The sequence below is a fragment of the Vigna unguiculata genome, chromosome 5, assembly GCF_037176805.1.
Source record: "Vigna unguiculata cultivar grain cowpea cultivar isolate G323 ecotype 2 chromosome 5, ASM3717680v1, whole genome shotgun sequence".
Lineage (NCBI taxonomy): Eukaryota > Viridiplantae > Streptophyta > Magnoliopsida > Fabales > Fabaceae > Vigna > Vigna unguiculata.
The window spans coordinates 27,905,791-27,919,385 of record NC_140796.1 but is presented as its reverse complement, the minus strand read 5'-3'; the positions used below and the strand labels follow the sequence as shown (position 1 = coordinate 27,919,385).

Below are 13,595 nucleotides of genomic sequence, written 5' to 3'. Positions count from 1 at the left end.
GCTAGGTACGTACATAAGTCCCCTAAACTCGAAAGTTTAATTAACATAAAGGAAATGTTTGTTGCAATTGTAACTAACCTTTTGGCCGAGTTGTAGCTGGCTTTATGTTTGCAAGTGGATGGGTCGTTTGACTTTGTAGGTAGATTGGCTATTTGGCTAAGTTGTGGGTGGTAGTCTTTGACCATGAATATTGTCTTGAGCACTTTGAATTATTGACTTAGGCAAGATCAGGTGTCACTTATCTGAGCAAGCTTTGTATAGCTGGCTTAGGCAAGCTCGGGTACAACCTGAGTGGGTTTAACTTGATGCTACCTTCTAGGTAGGCTAAGGTGTTGCTTGAGCGTGCTGAACTTATGCTACCATCTAGGTAGGCTCGAGTGTCTTGTTTGTGGTCTTATGTTATCGTCTGAATAACTGAGGTGTCACTTTTGTGGACTTATGTTATCTTCTAGATTACTTAGGTACTGCATTGGCAGGCTTTAACTGATGTTATTGTCTAAGTAACTCGGGTGTTGCGTTTGTGGGCCTTTATTACTGTCTAAGTAACTTAGGTGCCGTGTTTGTGGGCTTTAAATGACGTTATCGTGTATGTGATGTATGTCATTCTACTCTTTACTTTTTGATCTAAGAGAATTTTCTAAGCTAATTATTATCTTTACAAATCATGCATTTAAAATCTTTTAATAAAAACATAGCATAATTCAATTTTTCTAAATTTGTTGCATTTTGCATAATTTTAGCATTGCATTTTTTTTTACGAGAAAGGTATCCAAGATTATTTAACATGAGCCAAATTGATGGAAATCAAGGACCAGTCTTGGGCGGCCCATTGTAGATGAGAATGACCAACAATTTAAGGAGCCAATTCATGAAGATTGTTAATCAATCAAATTCATTACTAGAAGCCAATTTAGCTAAATTAAAGGCTAGCAAAATTTAAAGAATTAAATACAATATATTTTATGGATTGTTCAAATTAGTAAAAAGTTCAATTGCTCCAATCAATTTTATTCTCAAAGATTTAATTTCAAGAAGAAAATGTAATATATTCTGTGGATGATTCAAATTAGGAAAACACTGAATTGCTCTAATCAATTTTATTCCATTGTAATTAATTTTAATACTGTAATAATGTTTTTGGTCAATCCTCTACAAATAGAGACTTGGAAACAAAGTACAAGACACACCATATGAGGGCAAAAAGCCTCCATTCTTTCTCCCTTATTTTCTTCAATAAAATTTTGAGTTGTATTTTTATTTTGAGTCAAATAATAAGAAGTCTCTACGAATTCTCGGTTAATTCTCTTATTAATATATTTTTCATTTTCTATTTAATCTTGTAGTTTTATATAATCCAAGTTATTATATTCATCCATGCTCTCGCTCTAATCTCTTTTAGCTACTTGTGTAGTCAATTTATTTAAGACTCATTACTTGACTTTATTTTTTATTTTCTTTTTTTTTACCTCTTATTTCACAATTGCATCCACAATTTTATTTTATTATATTCACACCCAATTTGCCAAATTCACTTAGTCATACATCACTCACATCATTCACCACCACATTTAATTGCAATTAGTATAAAATTTGGAATCTAATTTATTTGCTAGTCTATTCAATTCCTCTGATCCAAATTGTTTTAATTAAATTCCATCTATATTCATCTTTTCAGTTTCTTATTATTGTTTAATTATGCATGCATTTAGTTTTTTTTCTATTGTTTAATTCTGCATACATTAAGTTTAGTTAATTTGTTAAATTTTGATAAAAAATCTATTTTATGGTACAATGTTGGGCAAAATTACAGAATTTTCGGTCACTAGAATGAACTTGAAGTCAGTGAGCTTTGGTGATTGTAGCACTAGGCGCCACCCTAAGGTTATTGGGAACTCACTTGACATTGGGTTCCAATGGTCCAAGGCATTGGGCACCACACTAGGACTGTTGGACGCTTACTTGACCATGAACTCTAAAGAGGTATGGTGTTGGACATTGTGAATTTGGTGTAAGACGCCACATGGATTGTAAATTTCAAAGGTCCCAAGAGCTTGGGTGTTGGGCACTAAAAAGTCTTTGCTAGGTGCTGCCCTGTTTCATAGATAAAACTTTGTATTATAGATTTATATGTCATTATCAACAAATAATGTATAACTTATATGTAAAATAGAAGAGGCTTATATTATGTGAATGTTGTATATAGTTCAAATATTAGAATTTTATTTTGATTTGGTATGAATGATATGAAATAAGAGATAATAATTCTTAGAGTGTGAATATATATATAATTAGGTTATTTGATTTTATTCGAATTTTCACAAAAACTTCTAATTTTTATTTGCTCAATTGAGCCTTCCAATCTTTTAAAATGTTCAATTTGGTCCTTTCTATCAAATTGACATTGTAAGGCCCAAATTATTTTGCCCCAATATTTAAGGGTTTCTCTTAAATCAGTTGGGCCTAAAGGCTGGCCCATAGGGTGCCAAAGACCCTAAAGCAACCAAAACCCTCTCATTTTGCTCTTACTTTGCCAATAACCACCTTACACTCTCCTTTGAACAGTTTTCAGAAGCTCTGCTAGGATTTGAGTGAGCTCCCCTATTTTTCCCCTCCGTTGAACGATTCCCTCCAAGTAAGTTGAGCTTTCTGCATTCCCTTCTTTTCTTCAAGCTTTGGTTTCACGCTAGTCTCTGTCATAGCACATTTTCGTTCATCCTTTATTGTTTTCAGTTCCGCTATTTGCTTGCGCTTTAGGTGCTAGTCCGCTAAGGATCTCATTCGCTTGAGTTAGCATTTTCCAGGTAAGAGAAGCTAGAGTCTTTCATATATTCTGTAGATCTACTTGTTTTCATCTTTGTTTCATGTTTGTATGGCTTGTGTGCTACTGTGAATTATGAAAGGCCTTGTTGAGTTGTTTGGATGCGTATGTATGGCTGATGCAGGGAGAACAATGGCGAGTACTGATACTCTCGCCCAAGCGAGCCTGTCTCGCCTAGGCGAGAATAGCAGAAAATGACCTAGGTTACTACTCAAGCTTTCGCTCAAGTTGAGAGCTCTCATTTTGAGTGAGGTATTATCTCGCTCAGGCGAGAGGGGCTCGCCTAAGCAAGAACTCGTGGGAGTTTGATGTGTGCCGCTGCAGTTGTAGCCCCGGCGAGGGACCTCACATTTGGGCGAGGGGTGGTCTCACTCAGGTGAGAAGGGCTCGCCTAAGTGAGAACTCGAGAGATCAGCAAAACCCTCTATTGGTAGTCTTGCCTAAGCAAGAGCCTGTAGCTTAAGTGAAAGACCCCTTTCACCTGAGCGAGGGTCCATGGCTTGAGCGAGACTGGTGCAAGGATTTGCTTGGTGCTTGTTCTTCCCTCTCTTTTTGGTTGGTGAGCACTTGTATGATTATATTACTCTGTTAAAGCATGAATTGGGTGAATATGCATGAGTAAAATGGTTTATGGGTTGTAATTGATATGTTTGACATGATCTTGGCATGTGACATGTATGAGATGGTTGGTTATAAAAGTGACATGGAATTGGTATGAACAATGATTTTATATTGGTTGATGAAACATGATGTTGGTGTGGGCAGGACGTAATTCCACGATAGTTTCGTGGTGGTGCCTCATTGGTCAGGACGTAATTTCATGAATCTCTAGGTGAGATCTCATGGTAGTGCCTCATTGGTCAGTACGTAATTCCACAATGGTTGCATGGTGGTGCCTCATGGTCAGGACGTAATTCCATGACCCCTTTTAGTGGGAGTTCATGAATTGGGTGAATATGCATGAGTAAAATGGTTTATGGGTTGTAATTGATAGGTTTGGCATGATCTTGGCATGTGACATGTATGAGGTGGTTGGTTATAAAAGTGACATGGAATTGGTATGAACAATGATTTTATATTGGTTGATGAAACATGATGTTGGTGTGGTCAGGACGTAATTCCACGATAGTTTCGTGGTGGTGCCTCATTGGTCAGGACGTAATTTCATGAATCTCTAGGTGAGATCTCATGGTAGTGCCTCATTTGTCAAGACGTAATTCCACAATGGTTGCATGGTGGTGCCTCATACTTAGGACGTAATTCCACGAAGTTCGTGGTGGTGCCTTATTATATAATTTAGTAACGATTCAAATAAGGATTGCATACTAACACTCTAAAGAGTCAGTTTGTCTCACGTAAAGCGTATTGACTCAAGTGGTGAGAGTAGCAGGAGGCCTTAGATATTTGAAGGCTAACCTTGTGAGTGGTAGGGTGAAACCCATTGGCAATTGGCTCTGCAGAGCAATAGAGGCCACCACAAGTGCAAACATCCGGTGAATCCGACTAATTATATGTATCCGGATAAGTTGTGTCTTGAGTCTTAGTGTGTTGGTTGCGAGTCATCACATGATTGGTTGACGTATTAATCTTTGACTATCAAATTGTATGTAATGGTATGATAAATCATTTTCTACTCTAGCTTACCATTTCTGCTTGTTTGTATGTTCCGTGTGTGGTTTTCTCTTTTTGCGATGATCATCAATTTATTGGTGTGAGTAGATGCGAGAACTCCTCGTGGTCAACAGGGAAATGGAGATTTCGCTGCATAGCCTATCTGGGTTGGATTTCATTTGTTTGAGTTTTCTTTTAGGGTCGTGGCCCATGTATTGTCTTGTCTTTAAGCTTTATTTTGAACATTGTTGATCCTTTACTGTATTTTGTTACTAGCATCGTTGTGTGCCCTAGTTCATTCCTGGTTTCTTCTGGAACTGTAAGGAGTAGTGTTTATACTCCATGACTTTGCTTCTTATATTATTCTGTGTGACATTTCATTTAATTAAGGGTATTATTTAAATGGGGTGTTACCCACGGGTATCCATTTTTCAATATCCATTTCCTACCTATTGCAGGTTTTATTTGTAGATACCCGTGGGTACGATTTTTGTTGACATCCCTAACAGTAATATGACACGTGGCACTACATGTCGTTGACATTGATCTAACCGAAATGACCAAATTGAACATTTTTAAAAAATTAGAGAATTACATTGAACAAATAAAAAACTAGGAGTCTTTCTAAAAGAACTGAATAAAATTAAAGAACCAAATTAGGTGTTATATATATATATATATATATATATATATATATATATAAATAAGTACAATCAACACTTTCATTCCTCTGTATCTTGATCTTCCTAAAATAAGAGCTTCATCCATGCTTTCTTTCACATAAATCCCAGCACTCATTCACTTCAAGATTGTTTTTCTTATAGAATATGATTGTTGGCTACCCCATTATCTTTGCTTTCATGTGAACACATACAATGTTAAACAATTACTAGACACAAGTTAAAAAATTCAATAGTTTCTTCTTGTTATGTTCAACAACAAATTTTCAATTATAAAAAATTCCTTTTATTTGCTCTAAATAACTTTCAAAAGTGCAAATGCATGTCACGAACCTGGATTTTTTTTATCATCTAAAACCATGAGAATAAGAGTACTTCCATCAATAAAAAAATTCTATTGCAAACCAATTGAGAGGAGCAAAATCATTGGCTAACAAACTCAATTGAACACCATGCTCTTTCCATCGAGAAAGTATATGCTTTTATGGATGTCGCCAACCAATAAGATGAAGTTCTTTACCTACCAAAATGATGACAACCAATAATCAAGACATAAGAAAAGTAAAAGCTCGATAGTGTGAACTGGTTGGTATTAAAATAGTCTGAACAATTAAAAGAGAACATTTTACCCTATCATATAACAATTGTTGCTATTCCCCGAAATTAGCTTAGCAACCCCTACGTGTAAATGTTCAACAGAACACCGCAGTTCAGAAAATATAAAATATACAGAAAGTCCATATCAAATATTTCTAGTAGTTTCTCTACAAAAAAAAAATCAACACGTAAACTAAAGCTAACTGATAAATGGATAAAAGACATAACTTAGTATGTGAGAGTTTTTGTAAGTATTTGTGGAAGTGTTTGAAGATGAGTTTATTGAAAGGAGGGAACAAAATTGAGAATTTGAAGAGAATGAAATGAAAATGAAGAGTATACTCACAGTTTGTTGGATACTAGAGAGGTAAATGGCAAGGGAGCACTGATCTTGACCAGGGCAAAGTGCAGCCATGGTAACATCTATGATTGAAGGAATAGCTATGACACCACCAAACCCAGTTAGAAATTTTGTCTCAAAAAAATGGCTCAAACCTGCTAAACCCTCCATCCCAAAATCTCTTCCAAAAAAATGAAAAACATAAACCTAACACTCAAACTTTAGTTGTACTCAAGAATGCCAGATATTAACACAAGTAGATGTTGTTATATATTTGTTCGGTGCGTTGTTAAGATACCTAGTACACAATTAGAGATGTCAAATAAACTCGTTCCGTGGGTATTGTCTGAACCCGTCCCTGTTTTGTCGGGAAACTTTCGCATTGACCGGGTATGGGTATGGGGAATCCCCGCCATAATACACGTCCCCGCCAAATCTCCGTTCCCGTTTAAATTATTAAAATATTCACAATTAATTAAGTAACCTTTATATATATATATATATATATATATACTTTCTATTTTTTATTTTTTCTAATTATTTGATTTGTCATGAAACTAATTCGCATCTCCAATATATTTTTCATCTCATCATAACCTTTATGTGATTATGTTAAAATGATGTATGTTAATTAAATTTTTTTTATGCCTCACATTTGAATATTTCTATTATTTTTTAATATTTTTATTTATTATATATTTTCCTTTCACATGACAATGTCTATACTCTCAATTTAAGGTAATATAAAAAAAATATTTACTTATTATTATTAATTTTTGTTTAATTTGAATAACGTTTTTGTTTCGTTAATATAATTTTCGTTATTTTTCAACCATTAAGTATATATGTTGATATGTGAAAAGTTTTCTTAGATCTCCAAAGTATTTTTTATCATCATACCCTTAATTATACACTTGATTTTCTTTGTACGATTTCTTTCGATAATCTCTCAAATTATTTCTAAGACACACATTTGTTAATTTTTTAATATTTTTATTTATTTTTTATCTTCATCATATGTAGAATAATATTTCGATATATTCTATCTAATTACTTTTTATTTTCTAACTCATTTTTAATCATACTATAATTTTTTCACTTTAATTGTATAAATAACCTTTATTTACTACAATATAAAAATTTAATGTAATTGCTATGAATATTTTTTTGTCACTATCCAACATATATTGGAGTTCAAAAGATACAAAATCTATGTCAAAATTTTATTATTATGTTTATTATTTATTCTTTGTGTCATTTTGATCAAGTGATGTATTATAACTTTTATTAGTGTATAAAAAGATATTCATAAGAATTTAAAAAATTGAAGTAAACAAACATTTAAAATATATTTTAATTTGAATATTTGTTTTCCTTTTATATATTTTTAAATGTTTTTTAATTTTATTAACCAAGTTTCATTAATGTTTATAGTTTGCAAATTTAATAAATGTTTTGGTTCTTATGAAATTTTATTTGATATTCTAATCTAAAATGTAAACAATTATAATTTATTTCAAAGTATTTGATACAGAAATCATCTTCCTAATATTGAATTGATAATATTATGTTTTTTTTACCATAATTTTTTTTCTTTTATAAAAATTAATATTGAAGTAGTTAGAACGGGTACGTGAATAGGTACGAAATTATACTTATTACTTGGTGGGGATGAGACAAAAGTTTAATACCTGTTGGATTTGAGTTTGGGTATGGGGATGAATTTTTTTTGCGGGGATGAGTATGGGATAACAAAACTCATCCCCGTCCTGTTGCCATCCCTACACAATCAAAACTGCACCGGACAAATAAATCAGAGAAACCCCAAGAACAAATTCACCCTCAAATCAACTCCACTTCCACCTCCAAATCCCTTAAAAAAAACATAAACTTCACTCTCAAATTCATCTAAATCAATCTTCTTTCTCCCTTAAATCATTCTTTCGAAAACAACACACTAAGTCATTCATTTTCATTTTACAGGATGACACAAAAATGTCTTGTTGCAAAAGTCGACGCACAGTATTGGAAGCAAGCAGGTTCCACTCATTTTGGGATGAGAATTTGATTTCGAATTTATCATGAATTTAAATTTTATTTTTACTAAGACGCAGATAATTGTACCATACTTTCATAAAGAAAGGTCCTTTTCCCCTTAGGATGGATGCATTAGATAAAAAGGAAAGTATACGTGAATCTCTCATTTCAAAAATGATTCCCTACAATAAGTTGTTTCTGATAAAATCATAAATTTTTGAGGAATTTTTCGATTATCCCTTATATATAAATATAATATTAATAAAAGATTCTCTGTTACTATATTATAAATTTAATTATTTTTCAATTTGACCGTTTTTCTTAGTTAAAATAATTATCTATAATAAAATTATAATAATTATTTTATTTTTATAATTCGAATAATAATTTTATTATCATAAAAAAAGTTATACTTGTACATGTATTTCTATTATTATATAATAATATAAATATAACAACTTAAAACTGAAAAACCTTACACCTGTGCCTGCATCCTCCGAAACCAACATTCAAAGTTTCCAACATTCCCTACATTACAGGAATATCACTTAGCAGTGTTAAAGGACAACAAACATTATTCTGCTTACTTCATCCTCTTTTCAGGTATTAAGAAAATTATCACAATAAACGTCTAATTTTAATTATTCAGCATTTGCTTTTAGCTAATAAAGTGGACCTATTTAGTATATAATATAACTTTTTTAACAATGTGTTAAAAATAATACAAAATTTTGGATGGAATATATTTTTACTCTCTAATAACTTGTAAATTTTGTTCTTTTGTTCCTAATAACTTTTTTTGAACTTTCTCATCTCCAATAAATTTTTATTTCATTTTTTGGCCTCTAGAACACTTTATTTCACTGATCAAAGTACTATTTAAACAGCTTTTTTAAAATAAAGCGAAAAAAACAAAGTTCATACGATGAAAACATTAAATAAAAATGATTAGAAATCAACAACAAAATTCAATACTTTATCGAGGATAAAAAATACTTAAACCGAAACGTTAAGGATGTAAAAAAATATAAAATATATTAATGAAAGTGAAGATTTAAACTAACCAACCAACCTTTGTGCATAGTCCCAAAGTCCAGCGTGGTAAACAAAGAATGAATAACCAGTATGCTGCATAGTCTTTTCAAGTCCTACATTAAATAGTGAGTGAAACATGTATAAAAAGGAACATTAAGTAAACGCTTGATTTGATAGTGAGTGAAACACCTAAAAGCTATGAGGGAGATTGTAATCATCTCATACCTAATTAACAAGCACTTTATGAACTTGATATTAGACTTTCATTAACAGAAAACATACTAAGACTCCTCCTAACTAGTTCACTAGTTTTTCAACCAAACAAGTGAGTGCTGCCCTATTTCATCATTCAAATTAAGAGCCAAATTGGTTCAAATTGAATTTTTCTAATTACTTTTGCAAAATACACATTCAATCACTGAGGTTTGGCTGGTTGGGAAGTTTGGTTTTGGTGCCTTGACTGACGGCTAAGAATTGCTCCCGATTTTCCAGTTCACTTAGGGAAAAGCCGGACCCAACTACAAGTAAAAGAAAAAGGGAAAAGTAGTTGATTAAGATCTACTTTGAATGAACTTAACAATAAGAATCTTTAAACATAACAGAACCTCAAATTCTGCCCTTAAAACTGTCTAAATAGTAGGAAAGTGTAGGAGATCGTACCTGTGCATTCACAATTCATGTCTGAAGCTTAATCAACTTAGCTGGTTTGAGGAGACAACAGCCATCCATTCTAAGAGAAATTTTATATTACAAATATACTTTATAGAATTTTTGTATGATACTATTTTCATATTCTGGAGACTGGAGAGACAGAATTTCTATTGAGTATTGAGAAAACCAATGTCATTTGTCATATATAAGTAATAAGTGATACATGCACAATTTACTGGTGTATTTGTTGTTATTGTACCGAGAATGAGAATATTCTGTACAGTTAAATCTACACAAGTGACCTAAAACAGACATGAAACAAAACTGGGAGGAAAGCTCAAAGAGAAAAACAAATACCAACAAAAAACTACTGATCCTCATTGTATTGGCACCAAATACTGAACAACTTGAAATCTTTTTGTTACTGCTCCTGCTTCAGCATCAAACAAAGAAGCAAACATCATCAGGCAGGAATATAGAGCAACATTGGCATCGTCTTTCCAATACAGGCGTCTTTAGAGAAATTCTGGCAAAACAGTGGTGGATTTCACTCAAGGGGAGAAACAAACACCAACCCCAGAAATATCAACAGGATTCATTTGACTCCTGCACATAGTAGTCTCAAAACACTGCCCACAACTTCAAGAAGAACTCTGGTTAGACTTTTCTGTACATCTGAAATTACCTATATAAACCTGCGATTGAATAACTACCCTGCCAATTTTAAAACCAGGAAGCACAGTGAATCCCACCTTGGCCCTTCCCTTGTTTGGCCAGGTCAACCTTTTTGTCACATCTTCCATGTATATCATAGAAAATTCCACACCTCTTTCCACTTGAAAAATCTCAACTACGGGTTCAAAGGTGTAGGACAACTTATGCAGTGTCCAAACGGCACTGGCCATTCCAACAAACGCCTCATAAAACATACTCAAGGACCGCCACGAGTTCAACACAGCCTCCTTCTCCTCCAAATTGACAAAAATGGACGACTCCATCGATGGATGGATGAGCCTCTCATACTTGTGCTCGCAGAACCGCGAAAACTCACAACCAGGGTGAATACCCAACAAATCCATGGGATTGCTAGACACATGCTCAAGCAGTTGCTTCAAACAACCGTCTCTTTTGTCCACATCCGAACAAACGTGTTCATTGGACACTGTTTCTTCCATTCCAAAATCTAAGGAGTCAAAACCATGAAACATCCCTAAACAAACGTAGGACAGAAGCGCGTACTGGTTGTGACCTTTCTTTGCATAATCAACATTGGGATGAACCGCGTTGGCTGCTAAGCCCAAATCCCACCCTGCTTTCCTCATCAAACCGATTAAAATCTTGGTAAACCTATGTGTTGCTCTAGAAGCATCATGCAGCAATAAATCGAACACCTTAACAGTTAACAAAACATCAGAAGAGGGGTTCAAAGCGCTAGCACAAAGCTTCTTAGACAAATTCACGTTACCCCTGTGAATCTCGTCCAGTTTGGCTTTCAGGGCTACCACTTCGTCATGCTTCTGCTCCAGCTCCCATTGCAAACGGTTCGAGACGGTGCCGAGAGTTCTCAATTTGCTCTGATTCTCCTCCACTTCGGCTTCCAAACACGAGCCGAATGGAAAACCACGATGTTCGGGAGCCAGGTAAAATTTCTTCAGCTCCGATAGCCTCTGCAGATGCGAAACCAACACTTTGTCTGCAGTGGTCACTTGCTCCTCCACGAACGGCACGTGCGCGCTCTGGAGCTGGAAGTAGGAAGCTTCAAAGGCGGAGACGGCAGCGAAGACCGACGAGATCAGGGCGTGTGCCGTTTCTTTGATCTGAGCTTCGGTTAACGCCGGCGCCTTTACGGGCTCGGGAGATTCGGGGGCAGGAGGAGTGATCTGCGGCGTCGGGTTTCGAGATTCCGGTGGGGATTGTGGAGGCGGAGATTGCGGTGGCGGATTTCGAGATTCCGGAGGGGATTGTGGAGGCGGAGAGCGCGGCGGCGGAGAAAAATTGTGGGATGGATCAGGGTCGGGCTTGATGACCACAACTTTTTGGTCGGGGATGATCTCTTCTGTGGAGTCGAGAAGAGAGAAACCGTCGATGTCGTCAAGGGGAGAAGCGTTTTCGTCGGAGAAGAATTCGAAGGTTTTGGTCTTGAAAGCGAGGGCGAACTTCTGGAACATTTCTGAGATTTGTGGGGGTTTGGCGGAGGAACCATCCATTTCAGGCATCGTGGTTGGTGAAGTAGAAAGGTAGAGGGATTTGGAATGAAAAGGTTCAATTCAATTGTGCTATGGTGTTTGGTGGTGCGGTAACTCGGTGCCAGCTACTGAATGATGGTGGTGGGAATGTGCTTTGGATGTCTTGGAAGAAAGGGCACATGGGGTTAGTTCGGTGCTTTCCTTTTCTTTCAAACATATGTTTTTAATTTCCTCAATGTGGTCTTTTGGGGATGTTGTGTAGTGTATGTACTGTTCTCTCTAGGTTATAACTTTTGAAAGGGGAATTGCATTGTTATGATTCTCGTCAACGGTAAAATGAAGGAAAAGAATGGCGTGCCGGAGGTGGCAATTCGTCTCATTCTGACCGTTAATCTATACTTTTTGCGGAAAGGAAATTAAATATCGGGAGTGATTTCACTCATCTCGATCTTCCTTAGTGTTCTAGTAAAAAAAGTAAGAGCTCGATTAGCCAAAATATTTAGAATTGTGTTGCGTCCTTTTATCCCATTTATGAGATCTCCTTTTATCTTTTGCTTTGAAACTTGCTGAATTTCTATTTTCTTAATCTTCTAAAATCCGTATAATATCTCCATCAATTATCATTCTAAAACTTAATTGATATTTAGCCTCTTCAACATATCGGTCTTTGGTCTATCATTACACAACTCTCTCAGTCTTAACTTGTAAAAAGCGTAAGACTACAGAATTTTCTCCAAACAATAACTCAATCAGCATTTAGGCTCTTCAACAAATCGACCTTTGGCCTAACATCAAATCTCTAAGAATTGATTTAGTTATTTGAAAAGTCACTAGGTACTTTGAGAAATCATCTCAATTTTTAATTCAGTGCCTTGAAAGATTACTAGGTGCTTTAAAAAGTCACCTTAATTTTTAATTTAGTGTCTTGAAAGTTCACTAGCTGCTTTGAAAAGTCACCTTATACTTTAATTCAGTGTCTTGAAAGGTCACTAGGTGTTTTAAGAAGTCACCTTAATTTTTAATTTAGTGCCTTGAAAGGTCACTAAGTGCTTTGGGAAGTCACTTTATATGTTAATGGTTAAAATATCTTTTTGATCCCAATTTTTGTCAAGTTTTGTTAAATCAATCATAATTTTCTTTTGTGCTCAAATAGGTCCCAATTTTTGTCAATTTTATTCAATTCGGTCTTTTTTTGCGAACATCGTTTAAACCATTAACAACCATGAACATTGACTGCCAAGTGTCACTTCGTAGTTTTTCTTTTTTGAATTTTTTGATTTTTTTTGAATTTTTTTAAATGTCCACGTGTCAACCCAACAACATGCCACGTGTCTGAGGTAATGTTTTATATTGAATTTGGTCCTTATATTTGTTATTTTTGATTAATTTAGTCCTAAATTTTTGTAACATGAACCAATTTTGTTCCTCTCCAAATTGAGACCAAATTTAATTTTTATATTAAAATTCACATTTTTAATAAATATACTAAAATTCACATCATTATAACTTTTATATAAAAATTAAATTTGATCCTAATTTTGTGAGGACAAAATTGCTCAATTTTAAACAAAATTGGGACTAAATTGAACAAAATTAACAAATATAGAAACTAAATTGAATATAAAACATTGATTCTAACA

The 13,595-nt window shown here is 34.5% G+C and overlaps 1 protein-coding gene and 1 long non-coding RNA gene across 2 annotated transcripts; both read right to left on the bottom strand.

Moving 5' to 3' along the window:
• Nucleotides 1–5,145: 5,145 nt before the first annotated feature.
• LOC146886318 (uncharacterized) lies at nt 5,146–7,067 on the bottom strand. Its single transcript, XR_014994862.1, has 3 exons — nt 6,053–7,067; nt 5,739–5,787; nt 5,146–5,629 (listed from the first exon to the last, which is right to left on the bottom strand). It is a non-coding gene; the product is annotated as an uncharacterized LOC146886318 (long non-coding RNA).
• A 2,877-nt stretch (nt 7,068–9,944) lies between these two features.
• LOC114185480 (DUF641 family protein (DUF641)) lies at nt 9,945–12,389 on the bottom strand. Its single transcript, XM_028073216.2, has one exon. The coding sequence runs from the start codon at nt 11,983–11,985 to the stop codon at nt 10,411–10,413; it is 1,575 nt and encodes a 524-aa protein (XP_027929017.1). The 5' UTR covers nt 11,986–12,389; the 3' UTR covers nt 9,945–10,410.
• Between the last annotated feature and the right edge of the window lie 1,206 nt (nt 12,390–13,595).

Bases quoted from the DNA above. Each gene is read 5' to 3' on its own strand.
- LOC114185480 (XM_028073216.2), bottom strand. From the start codon at position 11,985: ATGCCTGAAATGGATGGTTCCTCCGCCAAACCCCCACAAATCTCAGAA.